The 27,887-nt window shown below is 29.9% G+C and overlaps 4 protein-coding genes across 8 annotated transcripts; 2 read left to right on the plus strand and 2 right to left on the minus strand.

Annotated features, from left to right (window-relative positions):
- Nucleotides 1-2,992: 2,992 nt before the first annotated feature.
- On the minus strand, nucleotides 2,993-6,357 carry LOC105258683 (ectonucleoside triphosphate diphosphohydrolase 5). Of its 2 annotated transcripts, none has more exons than XM_025410680.1 (4): nucleotides 6,048-6,357; nucleotides 3,816-4,967; nucleotides 3,483-3,659; nucleotides 2,993-3,397 (listed from the first exon to the last, which is right to left on the minus strand). In XM_025410680.1, exons 1-4 carry the CDS (start codon nucleotides 6,066-6,068, stop codon nucleotides 3,320-3,322), a joined length of 1,428 nt encoding a protein of 475 aa, XP_025266465.1. In that variant the 5' UTR covers nucleotides 6,069-6,357; the 3' UTR covers nucleotides 2,993-3,319. The 2 variants fall into 2 exon arrangements, with proteins under 2 accessions (XP_025266465.1, XP_011268404.1); XM_011270102.3 differs by lacking the exon at nucleotides 6,048-6,357 and adding an exon at nucleotides 5,458-5,760.
- Nucleotides 6,358-6,362: 5 nt separating this feature from the next.
- LOC105258684 (mitochondrial 2-oxodicarboxylate carrier) lies at nucleotides 6,363-10,798 on the plus strand. 2 transcript variants are annotated; one of them, XM_025410682.1, is made up of 8 exons: nucleotides 6,363-6,538; nucleotides 8,271-8,511; nucleotides 8,792-8,969; nucleotides 9,654-9,760; nucleotides 9,821-9,883; nucleotides 9,963-10,265; nucleotides 10,336-10,481; nucleotides 10,605-10,798. In XM_025410682.1, exons 3-8 carry the CDS (start codon nucleotides 8,795-8,797, stop codon nucleotides 10,723-10,725), a joined length of 915 nt encoding a protein of 304 aa, XP_025266467.1. In that variant the 5' UTR covers nucleotides 6,363-6,538; nucleotides 8,271-8,511; nucleotides 8,792-8,794; the 3' UTR covers nucleotides 10,726-10,798. The 2 variants fall into 2 exon arrangements, with proteins under 2 accessions (XP_025266467.1, XP_025266466.1); XM_025410681.1 differs by lacking the exon at nucleotides 6,363-6,538 and adding an exon at nucleotides 6,945-7,371.
- A 25-nt stretch (nucleotides 10,799-10,823) lies between these two features.
- LOC105258685 lies at nucleotides 10,824-12,793 on the minus strand. Its single transcript, XM_011270108.3, has 3 exons — nucleotides 12,316-12,793; nucleotides 11,155-11,446; nucleotides 10,824-11,022 (listed from the first exon to the last, which is right to left on the minus strand). Exons 1-3 carry the CDS (start codon nucleotides 12,610-12,612, stop codon nucleotides 10,943-10,945), a joined length of 669 nt encoding a protein of 222 aa, XP_011268410.1. The 5' UTR covers nucleotides 12,613-12,793; the 3' UTR covers nucleotides 10,824-10,942.
- Nucleotides 12,794-23,090: 10,297 nt separating this feature from the next.
- Nucleotides 23,091-27,832, plus strand: LOC105258687 (FAS-associated factor 1). Of its 3 annotated transcripts, none has more exons than XM_025410679.1 (12): nucleotides 23,091-23,396; nucleotides 23,845-23,913; nucleotides 23,989-24,274; nucleotides 24,363-24,540; nucleotides 24,626-24,902; nucleotides 25,019-25,160; nucleotides 25,268-25,413; nucleotides 25,492-25,646; nucleotides 25,735-25,930; nucleotides 26,176-26,279; nucleotides 26,980-27,305; nucleotides 27,469-27,832. In XM_025410679.1, the coding sequence occupies exons 1-11, from the start codon at nucleotides 23,358-23,360 to the stop codon at nucleotides 27,302-27,304; spliced, it is 1,917 nt and encodes a 638-aa protein (XP_025266464.1). In that variant the 5' UTR covers nucleotides 23,091-23,357; the 3' UTR covers nucleotide 27,305; nucleotides 27,469-27,832. The 3 variants fall into 3 exon arrangements, with proteins under 3 accessions (XP_025266464.1, XP_011268412.2, XP_025266463.1); XM_011270110.3 differs by having other exon boundaries at nucleotides 23,092-23,396; nucleotides 26,980-27,292; XM_025410678.1 differs by having other exon boundaries at nucleotides 23,092-23,396; nucleotides 25,022-25,160; nucleotides 26,980-27,292.
- Nucleotides 27,833-27,887: the final 55 nt, after the last annotated feature.

Below are 27,887 nucleotides of genomic sequence, written 5' to 3' on the forward strand. Positions count from 1 at the left end.
GCCATTACGTCCTTAATCACAGTCTGAAACGCTGCAATCTGGTTTCAGACTCCTCCTGCCAATGGTTTCTCCATCCAAGATGCGGATCACATATTCTGGAACTGCCCACTATATGATATACAGAGGATAACTCTCTTAAAACAGCTATCAAGATTTAAAGGAATAACACGACCTTACAGGATTCAAGAGATTTTAGTTAAGCCTTTCTCTGGGGTTATTCATGTACTACTCTCCTTCCTAAAATCCTGTAGTCTCCAACTCTGAACGGAGCACCCTCTATACATACTACCCATGGACGTAAGAAATACAGGACAGAGCATAAAATATTCTTTTAGACTTTAGAGGGAAGTGAAGCCTGAAGGGTAAGGGGTTTTTTGTCGCAGCCATCTTAGATGCCTCAAATGTAGCATCTATTTTCACGTCGCACGGACGTAAATCGAATAAAATATGAGAGATTCCGTGAAATCATCTATCATTTGAAATCGCTGTGTTATTCCGAATCATTTCTGAATATTAAGGAATTCAAAATATCACACTTCGTGAAATTAATATCCGTCGCCATCTTACATCCCTCATATTCCGTTGCAGTAGACATTTCTTTCTCCTCACCCTTTGAGCTTCATCCCCGCAGCAATACACTGTGTCCTGTATTTCTTACGTCCATGATACTACCTTTTAACTCACTATACTATTTTCTCGCTCAAATCAGTTGTTGGCCTGAATATACTCATCGCTTCTGGCCATAAAAATTAGAAGTGGCCATAAAAATTCAAAGACGAAAGAAGAAGCGGCGGAGATCTGGCAGCTTTGTTCTAAAACACTATAATTAAGTTAGTTTTCATTAAGTACTTTCCAAGTTATAATGCTTGAAATCGTTTCTTAATTTTACATAAACCGTAAAATATCTTGTAAAATATTCATTTTTCGATTACCTCACCTTAATACTTTTATGTACAAAATAATGAGAGGAATCAATTGGTGTAAAGAAAACATATATTACTACATATTTTTTCTTAAAAATAACTTTTCTTTATACCAATTAATTCCTCTCATTATTTTGTACATAAATGTATTAAGATAAAATAATCAAAAAATGAATATTTCCCTTACGAAAAAGAACTATTACACTGATTACACATAAATATTACTAATAATTACATAGGAATATTACTGGATATCACAGGAAATATTATTGGATACTACAGAAAATATTACTGGATATTACAGGAAATATTACAGGATATCATAGAAAATATTATTGGCAATTACATAGAATGTCAATAATTATTTCGTACCACTGCCGAAATATATTACTGCCAAAATATATTATTGTCAAAATATTACTGCCTGAATAAAAGAGGCTTTTTGGAATAATTTCAGTAGTTACTGATAAGACAACAATATTTTAATAATGATTTCCAGTTAATTTTAAAAGAAAATTAGTAAACACAATGACCAAAATATATTATTGCTATTTTTTCACCACTGAAATAGCAGTAAATATAATGGTGATTGTGTCCAATAATTTTCGTTTTAAAATTAATTGAAAATTATATTACTAAAAACATTGTGCCTTATTAGTAACTACTGAAATTATTCCAAAAAGCTTCTCTTCCATAGGATGTCACTTTGTTTTTTTAACATTGTAGAAAAATATTTATTGCAGAAAGTATGGAACATTAATTTTTAAACATTAAAAAACGTTCAATAAAATTTTTTTTTAATACTAAAAGCAATAACTTATATTAAATATATAAATAACTTATACTACATATTTACAAAACATTTATTTAATCAAATATATATTATTTATATATAAAAAACCTATATTATTTGTATCTTTGCAAACATATTTTGCTGTCTTATTTGAAGAAAATATTTAAAACTTTTAATATAAAAAAAATTTTTAAGTTTTTATATTTGCAATAATATTTTCAATATATCCCTGCTCATATTATATAATAGAATTAATCATGAGCAACATCCTGTAATATCTGCGTGTAATTCGTACTCTCAGTAGTTACATATGCAGTGATCTTTCCAGTGATATCCAACAGGCGAGTAATATCTGTCTGTATTCCGTTGCTAGTAATTATTATAGAGGCAATAATATTATTAATATTCGCCTTGATAATTACAGAGCCACCAGTAATAATCACACAATCGCGTGTAATAATTACACGGCTGGCAATAGTTCTTTTTCGTAAGGGTTTATAAGATATTTTACGGTTTATGTAAAAGTACTCGGAAAGTACTTATTAAAAACTAACTTAATTATAGTGTTTTGGAAATCTTTCGAGATAACCTACAAGAATATGTAATAAAATATAAGCGATTCTATTTAAAAAATTGGGTGACCTTCACGTGACCTTCAAGTAACTATTTAAAGTCAAATTAACGATATCATCTTATGTCTCCTTTAAAGTCATATAATTTTTGTCTGAAACATTTTTTCGTATCTCGCATTTGTTTTTAAATATTTTCCTTTAATGTTAACATTAAAATGAATCACCCTATATATGATTCGTTGCATTGTGCTGCATATATTGTAATTAATACCAAAATTAAAAAAACATATTGTAGAAAAATAAAGAATCTTATAACATATCACAATAAAATGATACATTTGAAAATCAAACTTTATATACATTAGTGGCATATTTTAATAGATTAGCATCTTAATTAATTCTATTTGTACTAAATTTGTGATAATTATTAGTTTTTATATATTGATATATGTCAAAGATTTTTCCCTATATTTTAGTCAAAAGTTCTGTTGCAAACATCAAATTCATAATTTCGCAATTTTCTATAATTACTGAATCATCTTTTGTATTGAATGGTGCAAATCAATTTTATATATGATTTACATTACGATTAATCTTAATCTTAAACTAGAGAAAAGATATAAGAACTGAAAAAGATTAATATAAAATTATTGAATGTACATTATATTTACATATCTAAATATATAATAGCTAAAAATACTTTTACAATATAAAAGTGATGTCTCCTATTTGTCAGGTAATAAGACACATTTTCATAAAAATATATTGTATATATGTACCTAAAAATATATATTAAATACTACCTTTTTTCATAGGAATACTATCAAGATAGATTATATGATTGCAATATTAGGCAATTGTGCAGTGAACGTCAATAAACCTCAAACATTTCGTCAAATTCAAAATTTTTACATCTTATTAACTGTTTTTGTATATTCTGTTTTTTCTTAATTGCATGTTTTTTCATTTTGTACTTTTGTACAAAAATCTGGAATAAAATTTATCTAACAGTTACAACAATAAAACATAAATTAAAGCCCATTTTGGAGAATATTGAATGCGGCTCCTAATGCCCAACTTAATTCGTGACCACTGATCTTCTTGTAAAGCTGCAAGATAAAAATGTTTTGTTATCTTTCAAAATATTCTCAAATGACGAAAATGATAACATAATACAAATGTTATTATAGTTACATATAATTTAGTTGTTGGTTCCAAACTAAATCCATCTCTTAACAAAATATAAATAAATGTCAAATCTAAACACATGAATGGTTGATCTGTATTTGGATAGTCACATGTTTCCATAGCTTGTTTTAAAAATCCATTTAATTGTACAATTCCACCCAAAAATGGATCTATTAGTGCTACCTAAAAATCAGTGTGTGTGTGTGTGTATAATATATAAAATTTTTCATATTTTATCATAACTTATAAAAGTTGATGTTTTATTTAATATTCTTATAACTAAGAGAATATTTCTATTTTTTATAATTGTTACATATTTTTATTTCATTGAAATCTTACTTCTGTTGCACGTTCAAAATAGTATGAAAATGCATATATTTCATGATCTTTTAAGCCTATTGGTTTGTCCGTCAGAGTATTAACATATTTTTTAATGATTTTTGAACATTCCGAAAAGCGTACAATTGGTTTATTTTCATCTCCACCAGCGAAGTTTTGAGTTTTGATTAGTTTGTATGTGCCATTTATCGGACCTTTCACAATATAATCACGTCCGCCGTACGACCATTCAGTGGATATGATCGGATTGATGCACTCAGAATGTATCTCTATAGGAAGCTTAGGATCTACAGTTTCCTGCAGATTCATGTCATAAGTTAATATTGCCTTTCTGGCAGCCATTAAACCCATGCCTAAGTAACTATGCGTATATAGGCTCATGTTATGATTTAATACATTGATGGAATATACATGTTTCTCCAATTGTTTTGCTTGATCATTATTTGGTTGAAATGTGATTTGTGTTGATCCTCCTCCAAGGTCTAATGCAGCCACAGTAGTTTGAGAATCAATTGAATTAAAACGATCAAGCAAGAAATTGACAGTGAACCAAGAGAAGATTCCCTCATCTGTGCCTTCCATTATAGAAATGGAATTTTTTGCAATCTGAAATCCAGACATTTGAAACAATTTTCTGCACTCTTCCAGTATGTTATTAGCTTTAGCTTCAGGTAACAATCTTAATCCTGCTGTGGCTTTCATAGTCAATAACGTGCGAGACCATTCAGATTGCGGAATAACAGTTTTTGCTTTATTCAAAAGTATAGTCAGAGATCTTGCAGCATCTTTTGGATTATCTGCAAATGAGCTTAAACCAGGTTTTATTTCACTATATAGCTCATTGTCTAATATTAAATTGCCATTGAGAATCGATTCATGAAAACTGAAAGCTAATACACGGCTACCAGTAGATCCAGCATCGATAACAACAACATAGAATGGTTTTTGTAAATTAAATGAGAATGCTAATGTGTCGATGGCTTTGCTACCTATTCTCATAGGTTTTAAATCATTTGCTATAGCTATATAACCTAGGAATAATGTGCCAAGCAACACTAGCATAGTAAAGTATTTTCTTCCTAGCTGATTAGTGGTTTTCTTTTGGTAGGATGCCAATTGATTATCTTGTTCCTCTTTATTTTCATTTCTTAGCTAGAAGCATAAAAACAACATTATTATATGAGAGTCTAGATTAACAAATTTCAATGCATCATATAAATTATACATTTTTACATAAATATATAATATAATATAAATATATAAATATATTATCAAAATGAGAAATATATTAAAGTGAGCAAAAAAATGCAAAAACCTTCAAAATACGACAAAGATAATAAAAACTGTATGTATATAAATGTATATATGTGTGTATGTATATATATGTATGTATGTATGCGCGCACGTGTGCGTGTGTGTATTATAAATGATAAAAATTGTATATACAAAACAAAATTATACGACAAATAAAAAATAGCTTCAAATGCAACAGAATAGTTTCTGTTAAGTCATTTGACACAATTTTCTCGGAAAATCTTTTCTACTTAATTAAAGCGAAATTTACAATGTATTTTATGAAAAAAATATATCTCTAATTAATATTAACTTCGTGTAACATTCCTTCCACTATTTCTATACTCACGAGCGTATTGTATTTAGTGCGACGATCTGCCGGAGACAGATGGGTCATGAAAAAATCGTTTGTTTTTTCTTTTTATTCGATAAGCTAATCGACGAAAAAATCGTCGCATCGCGTCAAATCGTGCGATTACGCATTCCCATATTTTTCTTTATTTCTGTGTAGAATGCATCGGATCTACTACATACATATGACAAGCACTGAACACGAGGTTTCTCATATGTAAAGCGATCATGTGATCATGTGATCAACGCGAAGAAAGAGGCATGTTCGAAATTTGAACAATTCCGATAGCGATTCATGTACGTACATATTACGTACAGTAGGCGCCAATAATGCTTTAATATATGAAATTGGTCGCTTTCGGGATTAAGAATGATTAGATATTATTAAGTTATTATTAGTTCGAATGCGACCAATTTCATATGTTAAGACATTATTGGCGCCTACTGTACATATTACGTACGTATTATGATAATTAACAAAATTAACATTACACCGATATGAAACATTATACCTGTGTGTAATGCACAACGAACGAATTTTGATAAAGAAATTTCAGTAGACAATATATTGATAAATTGTATAAATACCTTTCGATGCCGCACGTTCATGTTGGACCTATGTTGTATGTATGTACGACGACGGATGATCGAAATCCTTTTTCTCAAATTTTTATTAGCACTGGACAAACAGTATCAATGAAAATAATTGAGATAATCAAATGAAAAAAACACATAAAATGTCAAGAGATGATATTAGTAGAGAGATTACGCGAAATCCATTGCAAACGATGACGAACTACGATAAAATTAATGGAATTGTACATATATATATGTATATGTATATACGACGCGGTTCAAGTTGTTTCTTCTTCTATATGATTGATTAGGCTCCTAGAATTCGCCTATATGGCAGTTAGTGTTCGAATCGTTTAAGTTTATGCCTGTGCAGATGATACGTGTCCGATACATACTGATGTGTGAGGGTTATTCATGACATGCAACATTGGACTAGATAGCATGTGAAACTTCTTTGAAATACTTTGAACTGTGAGCGATGACGTTTTATGTTTTGGACAAAGGTGAATAGAAAGAGAACGAGTTATACTCCGAATTATATATATATAATAGTTGGTATATAGGGTGTTCCTAAAATGATTATTTATTTTGGTGAAATTAAAGATATTTTAAAAATTGTTATACCTATACTATTATACGGATATATCCAAATGTTATGCAAATTCACATATATTTATAAAAATTTAATTGCTTTATATGATTTTTTGTTAATTTTTTAAATTTCCTTTTCACAGATTCATAATTAAATTAAACCTAAATTAAATTAATAAAATAGATATTTTGTTTACATATATATTCACGTCTTAAAGAGAGAGAGATATTTTTTATAATTTTTATCATTTCGCAAAAAAGATAATCACTTTTTTTAGGAATACCCTATATAGTTGAAGGAATAATGAGTGCCTATACATGCGCAACATCACGTGATCGCGGTGCTGATGTGAGAATGAAAGACATATATATTTAGCACGAAACTTTTACGTAATTCATAATAGCAGACTGATTGCAGATTAATTAGACTGTAAAGGAAACTTATTTTATTATTGCCCTATGAGCTTGGTTTGATAATGGTTTCTCTATTTCAATTGTCTTTACACGTTCAAAATCTGAATGTTAAAAGCAGTTGTACATACTTGTATATATTTGTGTGAATGTCGCAGAGAAATTGAAAAATTATTGTCTAATCACTTAATTACGCAATGCAGTTAGATAACACATTGTCAGTTTATAAGGAGTTGTTCACTAGTAAAATTAGTAGATTTATTAATTTATTTATCGCATTTGTTGTGAAAACTATACATTCACGTTAATTACGACCTCTATTGATTTACTGAACGTAAGTAAATATAATAGAAGCATTATTACTTTTACAATATTATATGTATAGATGTTTAATATAATTGATTGCAATACTATCGTAAAATATGTTGTATGTTACTTAATGCATATAAGAGTATATATTTAAAATTAGATATTATTATTAGTCAAGTTTTATTTTTGAGATTGTTAAAAAAAATTTATGCAATAAATTGAAAAAAAAATTTTTTTATTAAAAGATATTAAAAAGGTTATTATATAGTTTTATATCCACATTAAATAGAAATTATATCGGTTTTATTATACTTTAATATAAAAAAAATGTTTCAAGACATAAATTTTATATACATATATATATATATATATATATATATATATATATATATATATATAATATAAATGTGTGTATAAGTGAGTGTGTGTATTTATGTATGTGTGTGCATATATTTATACATAACTTATAGGTCTGATTGCATCAATGTTATTTTTACTTTAGACAAGACTTGTCTGTCTGAAATATGTCTATCTCTATTTAAAAAAAAATAAAGATAGACATATTTAAATCTTGCTTAAATTCAAAATATAATGTTGATGCAATCTGGTCTTAGTCTTGTATAATAAAATTTAAAAAAAAAATAACATGAAAATAATGATTCATAATTTTTTTGTCTAACAGTAATAGTAACAGTAATAGTAACAAATTATTTTAAAGTAACTTCTTATAAAATTCTGCTAATAATAAAATATATATTTTATATATCATGATTAATTTAGTTAAGGATATATTTTTAAATAAAATTCACAAAAAATTTATGTAAAATGTGAATAAGTCAATCATTGTATTAAAAATTAAATTCTTTCCTATATTAAAAAATAAAGTTTAATTTAGCAAACGTTTTAGGTTTAAATATTTTCCAGATTTTTTATGGATACAATATGAACAGTATGAACACATGCCACTTATCGAGATGAGATTTTAGTTGTGAAAGTAAAAGAAGGTTTACAAAATTGTGTGCATACAAGCACTAATTCAACTCACTAAATTATTTCTCTTTCTCTCTCTCCCTCTGAAGAAAAGAATATATTTTATTCGATCTGTCAAAATAATAAGGATAAATAATATAAAATAAGGAACTCTGAAATGCAATAAATAAAAACTGTAAATATCACTATTTTTTACATAGCATAGAATATCATACTATTAATAATTTTAATTCAACAATCTAAGAATAGAAAAAATTAAGTTACATTATTTACTTTTAAATATACAATACAATATACACATGTTTGTATTTATTTCATATATATATATATATATATATATATATATATGTATAAAGCAAATATCTAACATAATATAAAGTTATACATTACATTATATTAATGAAAATAATTTTGATTATTTATTTTATATATTTTATATCAATTCTTTTAATGAGATTATGAAAATGGCATATTCCACCAAAGATAATATTCTAAAAGAAGCTGTTATCCAAATATGTGCTGGAGGATCAGCAGGTTTTATTGAGGTTTGCATGATGCATCCAATGGATCTTGTTAAAACACGTTTTCAGCTTCAAGTAAAGACAGCAAAGATGGATCCATTGTATTATACAGGTAATATTAGTATATATATATATATATATATATATATATATATATACATCTTTAAACTTATATTAAACATTTATCTTGTGTAATATAACAATATTTATATTAAATCATGTATTTTTCTATCTAATTCTCTCTCTTACTTTATATACTTTATAAATACACACATACATATATATACCCAGCAAACACAGAATACTGCAGCAATATTGCGGCAATGTAGCTGCAATATTTTGGTTGGGTAGATATATATATATATATATATATATATATGTATATATATATATATATATATATATATATATATATGAGTGATATATATATATATATATATATGTATAATCAAGTAAATAGTAATAAAGTAATAAAAAATCACATATATATATATATATATATATATATATATATATATGTGTGTGATTTTTTATTATTTTATTACTATTTATTTGATTTAATCCTTTTTGCCTGTACATAAGAAGTAATACGGTTATTACCTTGTGTACATTATTTATTATATATATTTATTATATATTATTTATTACATTATATTATATTATTATTATTAATATGGTTATTACCTTATGTACATTATTTATTATATATATTTATTATATATTATTTATTACATTATATTATTATTATTATAAAAATAATTATTATTATTATAGGAATTATAAATTATTATTATAGGAATTTGTGATTGTATGATCAAAATGTATAAGACTGAAGGACTATCAGCATTTTGGAAGGGAATTTTACCCCCGATAATTGTAGAAACTCCTAAACGTGCAGTTAAAGTAAGTGCTTATTTGATTTTCAGATTTTTTTATGTTTATAAAAATTACAATTTTTTTTAGTTCTTTACATTTGAGCAATATCAACAATTTTTCTTATTTGGTGCCAATGCACCTACTCCATTGGTAATTATCTTAATTACAGTTATTAATATATAAAATTTCTATAATTATTTGTAAGACAAACAAATTTACATCATTATAGACATTTTCGTGTGCTGGTTTCCTTGCTGGTGTTACAGAAGCTATATTAGTTAATCCTTTTGAGGTGATCAAAGTAAAACTACAATCTAATCGAAAGCATATCAAAGAAAGTCCATCAACTTTTGCAGTGACAAAAGAAATAGTTTCAAAATATGGTTTTGGTTTAAATGGTCTGAACAAAGGGCTTTCAGCCACCATAATGAGAAATGCAGTGTTTAATTCATTTTATTTTAGTTTTTATCATTCTGTTAAAGGATATGTACCAGTTAAAAAAGAATCTCCTTGGTTGGAATTTTTGACTAAAGTAATCACAAAATAAATATATGCATCTGTTTTTTATATGCAATATGTTATATATATGAAAATTATTTTAGATTATTATAGGATTTGTATCAGGCACTATTGCTTCTTGCCTAAATATACCATTTGATGTTGCCAAGAGTCGCATTCAGGGATCACAAAATGACATACAGTATAAAGGAACATTGAATACCATGTACATTATTTACAAGAGAGAAGGGTATTTATTTATGCATGTAATTTATTTATTGCTAAAATTGTTTACATTTCAGTGTTATTCTCATATATATATATATATATATATATATATATATATATATATATATGTATAATATATTTCTAGTTTCATAGCCTTATACAAAGGCTTAGTACCAAAAGTATTAAGATTAGGTCCAGGTGGTGCCATTATGCTTGTAGTGTATGAGTACATGCATGCATTTCTTACCAAAAAATTCAAAGATTAATTTTTATATATTATAAAAAGTTATGAGGCTAAGGAGGTAATAAGTCATTTTTTAAGAAGATGCATTTAATATAAACATATATATATATAATATAAGAAATCATATTTCATATTTTGTGTCAAATATATTTTCTTTTCCTAGTTTTAATTTATTTTTATTTTTTACTCTTTTTTCTTATTTTAGTTTATTTTTATATTTCAACACAATATAGAAAAAATTAATCATTTAAAACAGTATCTAGCCATTTTTCTAAATCAGTTGGTTTAATTGGAGCACTTTGTGGTTTTATTTTGGAATCTGCAATTAAAAAATTAAATATTTTATATAATTTTACAAATATGAATTAAAAACCAATTCTAATATAAATACAGGGAGGAAGGTGTGGAGGGAGGACAAGGAATGTCACTTATATTTAATTTGAAATTTTACCATTATGAGATGTAGAAATAAGTTGCGAAATCGTTGGATTATTCTGGATTGGTTCTTTTAAGGATAATAAAAATTCTATCTCTTTTTCTAAATTATTGATATTATCTTCTGATACAAATTTCGTATTTTCTATAGACTTTAAATTTCTCGACTGATCAGTCTTTGTATTCTCATCCATCTCACTTTTTGAAAATATGATATTCAATGAACTCGATATGTTCGGAGAAAAAGTTGTATTGTAAACAAGCTTTCTTTTCTCAGCATCATTATTGATATTTGTCAATTGATCATTCTAAAAGTGATCATGTATATGTAATTATTCGTTTAACTGAGAAAATTAAGAGCAGATATTAAATGTATAAATAAACATTTTTTTTAAATTTAATGTTTATTAACAAAATAAATATGTACAATTTATGCATTTATCAAATTTAATCAAATAATTTCAATCATTTTCTAGCATTTATTTCTACTTTCACATTTACTTTCACTTTCAGGTAAATAGATTTTGAATTAATAAGTTTAGTTTTTACTTGCCATGAATTCATCAAGCCATTTTTTTACTCTTGACCAGTAAAATTCTAAAAATATGCTTGATCACTTTTGCACAATATTGGGTAATATCAATAATTATATGTAAAAATTTAACTAAAAGGCAAGGATTTTTAAAGGTTTTCTTCTAACTCAAATAAAGTAATCAACAATCATAGCAACTGTAATTACTATTTTGTCAAGTTACAGTTCATAGTAATTCATGATAAATTATATCCTATCTTACTTGATTTTGTGTGGTAAAATTGACTAAGTATATTATTGGAATTTGGCTGGATTCTTTTGACCTACTTGACATATTCATTGGATATAACATCTTCAGATTGTCTGTTTTGATCAATGGAATATACCTTAGATGACAAAAAATTTACAAGTATTGAGAAAATAAGAAAATAGTATGATAAAATCATTACAAGATCAGATTTATTAACAATCATAAATCCATAATTTATCTAAAAGATAAAACTGCTGGAAAATAATAAGAATTATTTTCATAGTTGAACTGTACATATATATTTTGTTTATACCTATGAGAAATTCAATACTGTATACAGTATTGAATTAGTGATAAACTTATCTATATATACTTACCTATATATAAGTACTTACTATGAAATACCTGTTATTTACGTTAATATATTCATTGAATGGAATACAATCGATCGTGACTGATAATGTTTTCAAGTTTAAGGTAAAAAATTCCGAGTATTGTGATGAGTCGACAGACCACGCTTTTTCGGATTTGAAAACGAAATGTCCATTTTTTGAAAGTGGTGCATTTATGAGAGTGTCAAAATCTTTGCCTACATCTTCATCGGTTGACATTTCTACATAATTGGCGAAAGATGACGAAGGTCGTGATTTCTTTTTCTCTTTAGTTTTTTGCGTTTTCAAAGATCTTTCCATATTTCTCAATTTTCTTTTTTTCTTGCGAGCTTTTTCACTGAACTATATATAAAATATAAACTGGAAAGAGATTATTATGCTTAGTATTAGAGAGGGTCTGAGAGGGGCCACAGACTAAACACTAAACTGCGAACTCCTATATACTAAGGGTGCTTTCCAGCTATGGTTAGAGAACCTCTAGGAGAGAGAATGGACAACTGATCAAGCTTTTTCATGATTGGCTGGCAGAAAATGTATCAATTTTAGCTATTGCGACGCCAATGCACAATATGATGACACACACACAGTTAATATAACCTATTTGTGTCATGATATTTTGCATTGGCGTCGCAATAGCTAAAATTGATACATTTTCTACCAGCCAATCATGAAAAAGCTTGATTACATGTCACATGATCAGTTGTCCATTCTCTCTCCTAGAGGTTCTCTAGCTATGGTAACACAGTGATACACTGGGTGCTTTCCATTTAGCAACACAAGTCGACACAAGTGTCATTCTATCTTTGTTTATTGTTATTCATTGAAAAAAGATAGAATGACGCTTGTGTCGACTTATGTCGCTAAATGGAAAGCACCAACTGTGTGACACAGTGGGTCTGTTCTTTTCAGCTGCACTGCTACACTAGTGCAATTAGTTAGAGTGAAAGAAAGTATGTTTGTCTCTTTCTAACTTATTGCACTAGTGCAGTAGTACAGCTGAAAAGAACAGACCCAGTGTTACACAGTGTCGACTTGTAGCTGGAACGATTTTAGCTTTCTTATTTTGCCACTAGAGTGCAGGGCAGTCACTTTTAATAGTTGTCACTAGGTCTAAATTTTCAGAACGTTCCCACACAACATTATGTCATCTTAAAGACGTCTAGATGTCTTTAAGTCGTCTTTTTAGCGAATATAAAAGTTTGGTTATCTTCTATCACGCAATATCACGCAATACCATTCTTAAAAAAATTAATGATACCAAATATGAAATGTTATGTTGGCACTCACTGGGGTGCTACAAAACGACGACACAGGCGAACACAGCATTTTTGCTGTGTACGATTGTGTCGACTTGTGTCGTAGTTGGAAAGCATCTGTATCGACACTGTAGCGACACAGTGTCGCCTGTGTTACTTGCTGGAAAGCACCCTAAATTTACCCAATTTTTATGTACAAAACTAGCGCATGCGCCAAATAAGCTGACATGGAATATGATTTTCTGCTAACATGACATATTTTATAACGTCATAAGGTTTAGGGCACACAAAAATACGTAAGCAATAAAGGCTTTCGCACATGAATTGCCATAACCATAAACGTAAAAGTAAGCTGGTTGAAATCCTAATTACTTCTGCTTACGGCCAGCTTTATCATCATTTCTATCGTCTTCTAGGATACATAAAGCTAAAGTAATATTCTGATTGGTTCTTCAGCTTACGTTTACGTTTTACGTTTATGGTTATGGCAATTCATGTGCGAAAGCCGTAAAGGCTATAGCACATACTTTCCATAATGCGATGTCTACAATGAGATTTTAAGGAAACTTAAGGCGTAAGATTTAAGAAATTGACCAATCACAATCAAATATTCTCTTAATACTTGGCTGTGATTGATCAATTTCTTCAATCTTAAGTCTTAAGCGTCGTCTACAATAGGTGGAATAAGCGTGGCGTAAAAAGTAAGAGTAGAAGTAAAAGAGCTATTTCCGGTTTAAGAGAGCTGGAGTAAAGGCTATAGCACACACTTTCCATAAGACATAACAATAAGGTTTCGACCATTCACGTTGCTCAATTTGGTTACGGACGACCAAATTGAGCAACGCGATTGGTCGAAACCTTACTGTCATGTCTTATGGAAAGTGTGTGCTATAGCCTTAAGGGCGTAAGCAAAATGAATTATTTTTATTTCTTACGCCTACTCTTATTCTTACGCTTACACTCGATCAAAAGAGAAGAGCAGGAAGAAAACCCAGGAAGGTTAGAACATGAAAATGGAAGATCGCTCGAAAACGTCGTTAATTGCAAATGTGTTTTGCTATTGTAATTGCTTTATTAATAATTGTTTAACGTTTGACTGTCGGGATGGCAACGTCATAAACTATAGCATTACTTCACTGTATTGTAGATTGAGTCAGCGTAAACAGCTTATGCCGAAAACGTTACTCCTACTCTTACTTCTTACGCCAAGCTTACTCCACTTATTGTAGACGATGCTTTACGTCTTAGGTCTCCTTAAAATCTCATTGTAGACGCCGCTTAAAGGTCATTCTACAATGGCTGTAGCATAAGATTATAAAGCGTAAAGGCCTTTGACGTACAAACATTTTAATCGTAACCGTAAGGTCATAAGAAAACTGACAAATCATAGTCGAATATTCTTTCTGCGATGAAAGAATAATCAACTGTGATTGGTCAGTTTTCTTACAACCTTACGGTTACGACTAAAATTTTTGTACGTGCAAAGGCCTTTAAGCTGGTCGCACAGAGACACCTCCGATTAGACACAGTACAATTAGACACAACTGGCTTTGATTGGCTAATCGTGGTTGATCGTGCTGGTTACCCTAGGCATCGGTCGATTGGCTATGTTTAATCGTACTGTGTCTAATCGTGCAATCCCCGGTCGCACACACTTTCCATTCGATGTGCAATAAAGACAGAATGATGCTCACAGCGCGTAAGCGTACAAAGCGAACCCAGCCATAACAGTAAAGCGTCGTCTACAATGACAGTAGGATTAATAAATTAAAGCTGTAACTCAAGAAATTGACCAATCATAGTCGAGTATTCTTTAGATGCTTGACTGTGATTGGTCAATTTCTTGAGTCTTACGCCTTACAATTATGCTATTGTAGAATGACCTTTAGGACCTATCCAGCATATACATAGTACTCCTATATTGCCAGCTCAGTAAGAGGAAAGAGCGAAAACATTACGGTGCAGACGATACCTTCTCTCTCGCACAGTTAATCTGTTTTAACACATGCTTAATATATATATAGTATATATATGGTGTATATATATATACAGGGTGACCCATTTTAACTTAGGCAGCCAAATAACTCGAAAAATAAGCACACTACGAAAAAATGGTTAGAATCAAAATTTCGTCATTTCGAGGGGGACGTACAATGACGTTAAAATCAGCCCCCCATCCCTCCTTCTGGGCGGTGAGGGGGGGCAAGTTTGAAATCTTAAATGGAACCCCCTATTTTTCATTGCATATTCTTGTAGCTTATCTCGAGAACTTTCCAAAACACTATAATTAAGTACCTTTTTATTAAGTACTTTTTGAGTTATAAGGCTTAAAATAATTTCTTAATTTTACATAAACCATAAAATATCTAGTAAACCATTCATTTTTCGATTATCTTACCTTCATACTTTTATGTACAAAATAATGAGAGGAATCAATTGGTGTAAAGAAAACATACAGTTGTTTTTAAGAAAAAATATGGAATTGTTAATTGCAAATTACATATTTTTTCTTAGAAACAACTATGTGTTTTCTTTACACCAATTGATTCCTCTCATTATTTTGTACATAAAAGTATGAAGGTAAGATAATCGAAAAATGAATGGTTTACTAGATATTTTATGGTTTATGTAAAATTAAGAAATTATTTCAAGCCTTATAACTCAAAAAGTACTTAATAAAAAGGTACTTAATTATAGTGTTTTGGAAAGCTCTCGAGATAAGCTACAAGAATATGCAATGAAAAATAGGGGGTTCCATTTAAGATTTCAAACTTGCCTCCCCTCACCGCCCAGGGGGAGGGGTGGGGGGGCTGATTTTAACGTCATTGTACGTCCCCCTCGAAATGACGAAATTTTGATTGTAACCATTTTTTCGTAGTGCTTATTTTTCGAGTTATTTGGCTGCCTAAGTTAAAATGGGTCACCCTGTATATATTTGACGCATGCGCAAAAGTGCTAAAACAGACTAACTGTGCGAGAGAGAAGGTATCGTCTGCACCGTAATGTTTTTGTTCATTCCTTCTACTTGAACTGGCAATATAGAAGTACTATGGGTACGTTCCAAAACGTACTCTCCGAGGAAAATTTTACTCGCTAGCCGTTCCGAAACTCTTTTAAGCATTTCCGATTGGTTCAAATCAGCCATCGAGTAAAATTTTCCTCGGTTACTTGCGTTTTAGAACGTAACCTATATATATGGTTGTAGGTAAATTGGCCAATTATGGTTGATTATTTTTGAAATAATCGACTATGGTTGGTCAATTCTCATGATTTACGACTTGCGACTTAAGCCAGTGGCACACGGTGCTATTTTATCTGCTGGATTGCTTGCGTGCACCAGTGATGGCAATCTTGCTGTTTACTAGGCTGGAAATCTGTCTGTGTTAGTTACTTTACTGACTGAGGGCCTCCGCACAAGGTGTTCCGTATCGCATTACGTTACGTTAAGTATAGATTGTAAGGGCCTCCGCACAAGGTGTTTCGTATCGCATTACGTTACGTAAAGATATGTCTTTATGTTACGATTTTTTCTGTGCGTTGACTGAAGTTTAAGTTTACGTACGGAGTTAAATTTATGATCTATACTTAACGTAACGTAATGCGATACGGAACATCTAGTGCGGAGGCCCTGATCTGCTGGATTTCGATGATAGAACAGGTGCTATTTTTCTTGTCTAATTGGCTGCGTTCAGCAAGCGCAACGGTTGTACAACGGTTGACTAAAAAGCTGCTGAACGCGCTGTGATCAAAACCCGATGCTCAACGTGTTTACTGAGCGGACGCCATTTTTTTCAGCGCATTTCAAGTTCGCTACCTACGCTCAATATATTGCAATGATTGCAAGATGTAAGTGATATAACCTAAAATAACAGATAACCTAAAATAACAGAACCGTTTAACAATTGGCAACCGCTCACTCAACGGTTGTTGTAACGTGTTGCAATTAGTTGAGACTTGCTGAACGCAGCCATTCTGTGTTAGCTCATTGTGAGAGCCAATCAGAAAGCTATTAGGTTATGTAAAGATGGAGGGGAATATGAGCACCATAGACATAGTAAGTATAGATCGAGCATCCATTGTATAAGCGTTAAGCATACGAAAAGAAAGACAAAGTTGTAAGATGAGTTTCTTTCTCTTTTCAATGCCGGATAAGTGGGGAGCACTTCTCCACATCTTCTCGCGCCGGTTCGTCATGGAGGGGCGAAGAGATGAGGAAGGGAGCGTCCCGTTTGACCACGTTGCGATTGACCACAGCCAATTATATCGACCTGTGCCTAGGGTAACCAGCAACGATTAATCAATCAGAGAGTCCTATTTTGAATTGGCCAATTGGCGACGTGGTTAATCGGGTGCCACCCGATGAGGAAAAGTGCTCCCCACTTCTTCGGCATTAAAAAGAGAAAGAAACTCATCTTACATCTTTTGTCTTTCTTTTCGTATGCTTAAAGGCGTCTTTAGATGGAAGCGTTTAGCGTCAAGCGTCGAGCGTCAAAAACACGTGCGCAGCACCCTTGCGCATAATTCTGAACAGGCAGATTCCAGCATCTTGACGCTAAAACCGCTAAAACAATGTCTAGTAACAAAATTTTAATAAATACGGTAGAGGTAAGTAGATTGTATATTCTTAATAGAAAATGTATTAATATATATAATATATAATAAATATAATAGATATAATAGATATAATAGATATCATTATACAATATATATTATAGAATTGCGCGATTAGTAGCGTATTACAACATAACCAAACAGAAGGAATAATTGGCATAAATATATGTTTTCTAAATACAACATGAATATTATTTATTACAATGTATTCTTTGTATAGGATATAACGTGTGGAGTGTGCACGTAACTTTTTTTTGTTTCTTATATTCATGATTAATAATGCTGCTGCATTCTAATAACCATTGATGATAACGATAATTAACTGACATTTTATTGATAATATTTGATAATAATGATAATATTGATAATATTGATAATAATGATAATATTTGATAATATTCCGCAATTTAGATGATTTACTGACTGCTCCAGCGTTTCAACAAATCACTAGGCACACTGCGCATGTCACACTTTTTGACGCTTTAACGCTCGACGCTAAAACGCTCCCATGTAAAGGCACCTTAACGCTTATAGAATGAATGCTCGGTCTATACTTACTATGTCTGTGATGAGCATCATCGACATGTACACTGGACTGAACATTGCGATAGACAGGCGAGCGCCCGCTGTAGAGAGAGAGATACTACATGGGAGGCCTAGTGTCCCTAGAATACAGAGTCTGGACAGTTCATAAGCCGGTATTCATAGTCCGATCTTATATTTGAGATCGTCTTAAGTTCGAGCTTGAAATGCTACGCAGCTATTTGATTGGTTGATTGAGGTCTCAAGTCAACCTCGGACCAGACTTAAGACGATCTTAAATATAAGATCGGACTATGAATACCGGCCATAGACATCTTTTCATTGATTCAGCTCGCAAGCCCCTCAAAATGGCGGAACGAATCAAAATGCAGCGGGAACGCACATATATTCAAAGAACAATAAAACATCATTAATATAAATAAAGTAATATATATAAATAAAATAATGAAAAGTAAAATTAAAACATCCTAGAATAAAGGTAAAACATTGAAGAACAAGATTTATTTCATATTTTATTTATTCTAAGTGTAAAATTTGATCATATACATAGCAAAACAAATAGATATAACAAAATATTACATAATATTAAGGAGGAATTGGAACACTTGGTGACACAACAATAAGGATGATGAGCATGATTTCGCCTATAATTAAAATTAAATGTATATTTTATTAACATTATTTAGAAGTTAGAGATAAAATAATTTATATGTATTATATGTATTAATAATTATATGTTATAATATTTGATATGCTATACATTATATATTATTATGTGTTATTATTTATGTTATTCATTACTATATATTATTACTATATATAGTATTATATAGTATTATATATATATAGTATATATATATAGTATATATATATATATATTATATATATATAGTATATATATAGTATATATAGTATACTATATATAGTATTATATATACTATATATTATTATGTGTTATTATTTATGTTATTCATTACTTACTTTTTCTCTTTATGTATCTTTAATTCTTCTATAAGAAACTCTCTTTCATTATACAGGGTGTCAATTAAGTCCCGGGACGGCTGAATATTTTCTCATGTAAGGTATTTTTGAAAAAGGTCAAGGTCATTTCTGAAGTAATTTTCAACGAGGAATTCAACGGTGACCTTCAATTTGACCTTGAGCTTGACCTTCAAGGTTATTTGAAGGTCAAAGTGTTTTTTTTAAATAGGAACCCCTATTTTTGATTGTATATTCTTATAGCTGACCTCGAGAGCTTTCCAAAACACTATAATAAAATATTTTTCCCTCAAGCATTTATCGAGTTATGATGCTTCAAATCATTTCTTAATTTTACATAAACCGTAAAATATCTTGTAAAATATTCACTTTTCGATTATTTTACCTTAATACTTTTATGTACAAAATAATGAGAGGAATCAATTGGCGTAAAGAAAACATATAGTTGTTTTTAAGAAAAAATATGTAATTTGCAATTAACAATTCCATATTTTTTCTTAAAAACAACTGTATGTTTTCTTTAAACCAATTGATTCCTCTCATTATTTTGTACATAAAAGTATTAAGGTAAAATAATCGAAAAGTGAATATTTTACAAGATATTTTACGGTTTATGTAAAATTAAGAAATGATTTGAAGCATCATAACTCGATAAATGCTTGAGGGAAAAATATTTTATTATAGTGTTTTGGAAAGCTCTCGAGGTCAGCTATAAGAATATACAATCAAAAATAGGGGTTCCTATTTAAAAAAAACACTTTGACCTTCAAATAACCTTGAAGGTCAAGCTCAAGGTCAAATTGAAGGTCACCGTTGAATTCCTCGTTGAAAATTACTTCAGAAATGACCTTGACCTTTTTCAAAAATACCTTACATGAGAAAATATTCAGCCGTCCCGGGACTTAATTGACACCCTGTATACTCACATCACACATTGACGCCATTTTGAGGGGCTTGTTCAGACTCTGTATTCTAGGGACACTAGGGAGGCCTATGTCTGTCTCTTTTGCTAGTATCTTATTGGTAATTTTGTTTCCCACCTCGATGGGCGGGAACCAAAGTTACCAATGAGATACTAGCAAAAGAGACAGATATAGGCCTCCTATGTAGTATCTCTCTCTCTACAGCGGGCGCTCGCCTGTCTATCGCAATGCTCAGTCCAGTGTATATGTCGATGATAAGCACAAATAAAGGAAATGAAAAATTTGTCGTAATTTATAAGTAGAAATAATGCAATTGCATTTTTTCTACGTTCCACTGTTGTAATAATTGCTTGCTCCATATTTATTTGTCATTACTGAAAGGATGCTAGCACGAAAACTAGTGAAAAAGTCCCCGTCTGAAGCCAAGTGAGCAACACAGTCAAGCTATGTTTGAAAATAGTTATATTTACTGGCAGTAAAACCGGGGCAGTTGGCAGTAGTGAAAATTACTGGTGCTGCGTTTTTATTTTACTGCCAGTAAAATGCCAGTAAAAGTTAGTGTAATCCAGTAAAAAGTGATTAAATACAAGATAATACAATTTAATTAAAAAAAGAAGTGTAGGATTATATACCATAAATATTTATTAAATACTCTTATATCAAATACATTACTTACGTAATTTATGTGTAATTCATAAACATGAGTGAATGTTATCATAATTATAAGAGAACAAATCTATTATTCTAACCTATGATTTTTTTCCCTTTCTCTTTTTTCTATGAAAAAGAGTCAATATTTCTATTTTATTGTAGTTATTTGTAAAATATATTTGTAAAACACATATAAAATACAATATAAATTATTTTTTTTCAATACGATTATAAACTGTTTTTTAAAATTAATATAAGTATTTACAGATCTCCTTTTTGCATTATTTTTTTCATATTTTCGAGTAAAATATATTCTTCCATTTTACTAATCTTTTTATTTTTTCTACGTTAATCTAAAAGAATAAATGCTTTTACATTGGAGAATAAATGCTTTTTTTGCACACATCTTTTATTGACTTTACTGGCACTTTACTGGCAGTAAAATGAAAACGCAGCACCAGTAATTTTCACTGCTGCCAACTGCCCCGGATTTACTGCCAGTAAATATAACTATTTTGGAACACACTAGTGCGTTCAAAAATTAGTGCGTTCGAAAATATGTTTGGTCGGTGTTGGGAAAAAAGATAAAGTTGGCAGTATTGAAAACTCCCAATGCTGCGTTTCGTTTCTCCCACTGGGATCATTAGGATTGTATTGTATCGTATGAAAGTACAATATATGAAAGTGTTGCAATTACACTAATTATTATTATGAAACAATATATTTTACTCGAAAACATCATTTTTGAATCTTCGAGTAGTTCTTCTTCAGATAGTGATGATAACAATGAAGAATTATAAAATATTTTATTCGAAAATAGAGGTGAAAGGAAAATAGTACCAAAAATAACAGATTATTATTTGGAAAATGTTGTTACCAGATATACAAATATTGAATTTAAATCACATTTGAGGTAAATTATGTCACTTTATTATAATTATAGCATTATTAATATAAAACACACGTTCGTATTAATACTAATATATGTGATGTTATTAAACATATTATTATAAAATATATTTAACTACTTATTTACCTCTTTTAATATCTCAAGTAAAAAATTTGCTACTATCTGGTAACAACATTTTCCAAATTATCTGTTATTTTTGATACTATTTTTCTTTTACCTCTATTGTTATTACCTCTATTTCGAATAAAATATTTTGTAATTCTTCATTATTATCATCATTATCTGAAGAAGAACTACTCGAAGATTCAAAAATGATGTTTTCGAGTAAAATATATTGTTTCATAATAATAATTAGTGTAATTGCAACATTTTCATATATTGTATGTACACTGCGCGACAATGATTCGTTCCGTGGCCCCTTTCTCTCGAGGCAAGGGAAGCGTAGAAGTGACCAATCAGCTGGCAGCGTGGCAGTGACTGATTGGTTAGACTTGCTCCGCGAGAGAGACCACGGAACGAATCGTTGTCGCGGAGTGTACGGTACAATACAATTCTAATGATCCCAGTGGGAGAAACAAAACGCAGCACTAGGGGTTTTCAATACTGTCAACTTTACATTTTTTCCCAATACCGATCAAACATATTTTCGAACGCACTAAACCTCAGCAGCTATGCCATCAGTGTTGCCGACACAGTAGCAAGCATGCAGATCCATTTAGTAATCCGGTAGATAAAATAGCACCACCGTGTGCCGCTGGCTTTATTGTAGCGAAGGCTTAATAAAGAACAAACCTTCTGATTAGAGAGTCTCTATATTTTTCAAAATTCGATCTAGATATGTGTTTATCTCTATATGTTTCTTTATACGTCTATGGTTTGCTTGCTTAGCTCGCGCATGACCATAGACAGTTTTGCTTCAACATTGAAGGTACTGATATAGGTGTGCTATTGCATTGTACTCGATTATATTATAGTGTGATGTGACGCTGCGTATCCTATATGGAAATTTTGTAGTCTTGCTTTAAGACGTCAATGGCTCACCATTATTCGTATTTGCAATAGTTTTAACATAACAAAGGAGGCAACTTTCTCTCATTCATTCCCTCGCACGAGATTGTCCTGCATTATTTTCACATCTTAATTTCATTGGCGATGGCTGAAAATCGAGATGCGATACTAGCTGACTTTCAGGTAAACCACAGCTGATTTTCCGCACACAACGCATAAATGCGTTGTTAGGTTATGGTTGCGTTTCAATGACATTGTGATAATTGGTTGTTTGAAATAAGTTTCTTTCTTTCTCTCTCTCTCTCTCCTCTCTCTCTCTTTTCCTGCCTCCTTCTCTTCTTCTCTCTCTTTTTCTCTCTCTCCTCCTTTTTTTCCCTCTCTTCTTCTTCTCTCTCCTCGTTATTTCCGTCATTTTTTTTGGGGAATAATCACAAGTACTTGAATCTGAAAAAAATATAATGCTTTTTACAATCGACTTTTGTTTTTTACTTTTGTCTTTTGAGTTATAAATTTACAAACATTGCCAAATGACTTTACCAATTGACTTTTGCCAATTTCCTTACTATATTATTTTTATAAAAGTTGTCTATTGTTAAAATAAATTGTCATAAATTTTATATCACATTTGTAGGCTTGCACTGGAATCGATGATTTCGGAGAAGCTATTCTATATCTGGAAGAAACAAACTGGGATCTTCTGGTAGATAATGTAACAAAATCATGAAATTGTAGTCATTAGTTTCATATATTAAGATATATATTTTTTTTCACATAGGCTGCAATAAATAAAGCTATGCCCCAAGGTACGCAACAGTTACCATCTGAAATGACTTCAGATATAGAAATGGTAGAGGAAATTAAAATAACACCACATTCATCTTCGTCAAAGCAACAAACTGCTCAAAACTCAAAAAAGATAGGAACAAAAGCAGATATAGTAGAAAGCGCAAAACCTGGAACAAGTAGACCTAAAAGTTGCATGAGAAATAGAACACTTACATTCCACATTAACTATCTTGATAATGTTTATAAAATAAATTTGTCTGAATTATCTACTTTGAGTAAGTATGGATCATATGTAGATCATATATTGACATTTAAAGATTACCACAAGTAAAGAATTACTAATTATTGAATTATATTTTTTAGAAGATCTTAAGCAATTTATATGGTATAAAACAAATATAGCACCTTGTCAACAACATCTTCGTGGATGGAAAAAGGAACCTCAAACATCGAATACAATATTGCAAACATTAGATCTGCCTAGAGAAAATACATTGTACCTGTCATCGTTATCACAAGATGGTGATTTGTCTCATGAGACGTAAGTAGTAAAATTTTACTTCAATGCAATTTTGTAATTATTATAATAATAAACCTACATTTTTTATTTTTTTTTTTTATTTAAGGATAAACCTGTCAGATCGTATGATTCAAACTTATACTTTGAATGTAAAAGATGAAGTACATAATAAAACATACAATTTGAAATTTCCTGGTACACGTACTATATTAGAAGTGAAGACAGACATCTACTCATTAATAGACGTACCTGTACGAAATCAGCAATGGAAAGGTTGGCCTAGTTCATTGAAGGATGATAATGTAATATTAGCACAAAGTGGAATTTGTTACCCAGAACATGATTTATCCGTTGGAAAACTTCCTGTAAAAGAAGAAAAAAAGGTAATATCTTGTTAAGAATAAAGAGTCTCTCTTTTTATAACAATAAATTTATATATAAAAAATTATAATTGTCTCTCTCTCTCTCTCTTTCTCTTTCTCTTCCTCTCTGTGTTTAGAAGGTTATAGATTTGATTGACAGCGATAGTTCCATAGATGAACCAGAGGATGTGGAAGAATTTGAAGATGTTCCTGAAACGTTTACTGTCGAAGATGATATTTTCATAGATGATGTTAAGTCCACTAAAGTAGAGCGTCTCAGTGAGTGTATATTGAAATATATGAAAACTACTTTGTTTTATTTAAGTGATATGATGTTTTATCTAATATTGGTAAAACAATAAATGAGATTTTTTTTTTATAAAAAGTGCCAGAAAATGTAGTTGATGAGGTGATGGGCACATTACATTTTGCGGAGCAATTCGAAAAACGATATGGGCCAGCACATCCGGAATTTTTTGCTGGTACATTCGAAGATGCTCTAAAGGAATCATGTTTGAAACCAGCAAAAGAGGTTTGTCTTGATTTTGTGCTACAAAAATATAATATTTTTATTATAATATCTGAAAGCAAAATATTTCTTATGTTGTAGAGAAAATTATTAGCAGTATATTTGCATCACGATAATAGTGTACTAGCGAACGTTTTTTGTACTCAATTATTAGGCTTTGAAACTGTGCTTCAACTTCTCTCAGCAAATTTCATAGTATGGGGTTGGGATATCACATATGAATCTAATAAAGAAAGGTATAATTTATATAGATAATATAATGTATATAAAAAATGTAGCTGTGTGAATTTATTGAGCAATCATTAAATCTCGTTTAATTCTTAGATTTCTATATTCTGTAACTCAAACCCTTGGTACTATTGGCTCGTTAGCTGTGTCAAGCATAGATGTTGATACCTTGCCAGTTTTAATGATTATTATGAGATCTAGATCTAATACAGAGATATTTACTATTGTACATGGCAATGTGGGAGTTAACGAGTTATTAACGAATTTGGTACAAGCCGTCGACATATTTCAAGTACGAAGTACAGTTATTTTATATACTGTTGAGCAATATTGTTATCTCTTAAGAGTATATATATATATATATATATATATATATATATATATATATATACTCTTCATATATATATATACTACTACATATATATATATATATATATATATATATATATATATATATGAAGTATATTACTTTATTCCAAAACATCATGAATATATAAATAGAAATTTTATACAATTACTATTCTTCTTGAAATATAGGAACAAAGACGAGCTGATATTGGCGTTGAAGAAGAACGGCAGGCTAGAGAAAGAGTTAAACAAGAACAAGACAGGGCATATCAAGAAAGTTTGGCAGCTGATAGGTAAATAAAAAAAATTCAAGTTTTATTGTACAATTTCAAAGTTAAATCGTGTCAGTATATTCTTTAAATAGAAATTTTAAAAAATGCTATATAAACATAGATCTGGAAATACTTTTATTAAAATATTACGATCATTTTATTAAAATATTACGATCATTTTATTAAAATATTACGATCATTTTATTAAAATATCAATTTGATTACAATATCACAATTAATCACAATTTTATTACAATGTCAAATATGAATGGTGTGATTGCTGTTAATACATTACGATATAAGAGTAGGTCAGCTATGTTAATCTAAGAAGAATTGTTTGGCAAAATCACCAGATCTTTTATAGAGCTAGATTTTTATCTAAATAATAGTAAAGACGTTGTGATAACGAATCAATTCTTATATAATATATACTACTAGGTCAATTTTTCAAGTTAATCATGTGAATATAATTTTTAAATAAAACCACAACAATATGTTTATACAAATCGAGTCCTCAAAAAAACTAAGTCCATTTTCACTTTAATTGAAATTCAAGATTGTTAACTTTTTTCCTTCTTAAAGCGCTATAAATTTTGTTTAAGACATCAGGTTTTGATGAAAATATAACAGTTTATGTGAAATACCTTGTACATATATTTGCATAATACTACATAAAGATAATTTACATTGAATAATAACTGTATTTGTAATATATTTCAAGAGCAAAAGAAGAAGCAAAACAGATGCAAGAAGAACTCGAGAAGAAGAAGAAAGAACAGGCTGAAAACGAAAGGTTAGCAGAAGAAGCGAGGAAAGAAGCTCACAGACAAGCTGTAGAATCCAGTTTACCACCTGAACCGCAACAGGGAGCGGGCGATGGTGTAATGAAAGTAAGAGTACGGCTTCCAGCTGGGAAATTTCTAGAACGTAAATTTCAACCGGACACGCCATTACAAACACTCTTTAATTTTCTTATTGTGGAGGGTTATCCTACAGAGGAATATAAACTTCTGTCTAGTTGGCCTCGAAGGGATGTAAGTAGATGATGTAAGCATTTAAGTTCTTATTATGTAGATATTTCTTTGTAATTTGTTTTAGATTGTATTCTTTGTATATAAGTTGAAATTTCTCATAAAAATTCTTTTATAAAATATTATTTAAAATATTTATAATGTAATAATATATTAACATATTTATGTATTTGATTCAGTTAACATCGATGGACTCAAAACTTACCTTGATGGAATTAAAATTCTGCCCACAGGAGACGGTAATTTTAGAAGAACGATAAATATATAATACATTATAATTAAATTTAAATATAGAAATTAAGTGTCGCAAATATTCTACAAAAATGTATTTATTTAACAATTTCGAGATAGAAACAGCAAATTATAGAATCTTGTTTATCTTGCAAATATGTATTGCATTTTTACGCTGAACTTTTCCCGAACAATGGAGTCATATATAACAAATGTAATGTTATTTCATAAAAAAAAAGAAAGTTTTCCATACATACATATATTATATACTTTAAATTCCCAAGAATAAATCGGATTCTGATCAATTTTAAATGAGAGTTATGCTTTTTTATTACAAATGTTCGCAATTAAGTAATGGAGATAATAC

This window comes from Camponotus floridanus, unplaced genomic scaffold, assembly GCF_003227725.1.
Source record: "Camponotus floridanus strain SB8 unplaced genomic scaffold, Cflo_v7.5 scaffold34, whole genome shotgun sequence".
Taxonomy (NCBI): Eukaryota; Metazoa; Arthropoda; class Insecta; order Hymenoptera; family Formicidae; genus Camponotus; species Camponotus floridanus.

Coding starts and splice junctions, on each gene's coding strand:
- LOC105258683 (XM_011270102.3), bottom strand. CDS start 5,505: ATGACCCATCTGTCTCCGGCAGATCGTCGCACTAAATACAATACGCTC. Junction 3,660..3,815: donor ATTTTGAACGTGCAACAGAA/GTAAGATTTCAA, acceptor ACTGATTTTTAG/GTAGCACTAATAGATCCATT. Junction 3,398..3,482: donor AACCAACAACTAAATTATAT/GTAACTATAATA, acceptor TTTATCTTGCAG/CTTTACAAGAAGATCAGTGG.
- LOC105258684 (XM_025410682.1), top strand. CDS start 8,795: ATGAAAATGGCATATTCCACCAAAGATAATATTCTAAAAGAAGCTGTT. Junction 9,884..9,962: donor CCAATGCACCTACTCCATTG/GTAATTATCTTA, acceptor ACATCATTATAG/ACATTTTCGTGTGCTGGTTT. Junction 10,482..10,604: donor ATTATTTACAAGAGAGAAGG/GTATTTATTTAT, acceptor ATATATTTCTAG/TTTCATAGCCTTATACAAAG.
- LOC105258687 (XM_011270110.3), top strand. CDS start 23,358: ATGGCTGAAAATCGAGATGCGATACTAGCTGACTTTCAG. Junction 25,161..25,267: donor CACTAAAGTAGAGCGTCTCA/GTGAGTGTATAT, acceptor TTTTATAAAAAG/TGCCAGAAAATGTAGTTGAT. Junction 25,931..26,175: donor AAGCCGTCGACATATTTCAA/GTACGAAGTACA, acceptor CTTGAAATATAG/GAACAAAGACGAGCTGATAT.
- LOC105258685 (XM_011270108.3), bottom strand. CDS start 12,612: ATGGAAAGATCTTTGAAAACGCAAAAAACTAAAGAGAAAAAGAAATCA. Junction 11,447..12,315: donor TAAATAACAGGTATTTCATA/GTAAGTACTTAT, acceptor GATCACTTTTAG/AATGATCAATTGACAAATAT. Junction 11,023..11,154: donor TATTTCTACATCTCATAATG/GTAAAATTTCAA, acceptor TTTTAATTGCAG/ATTCCAAAATAAAACCACAA.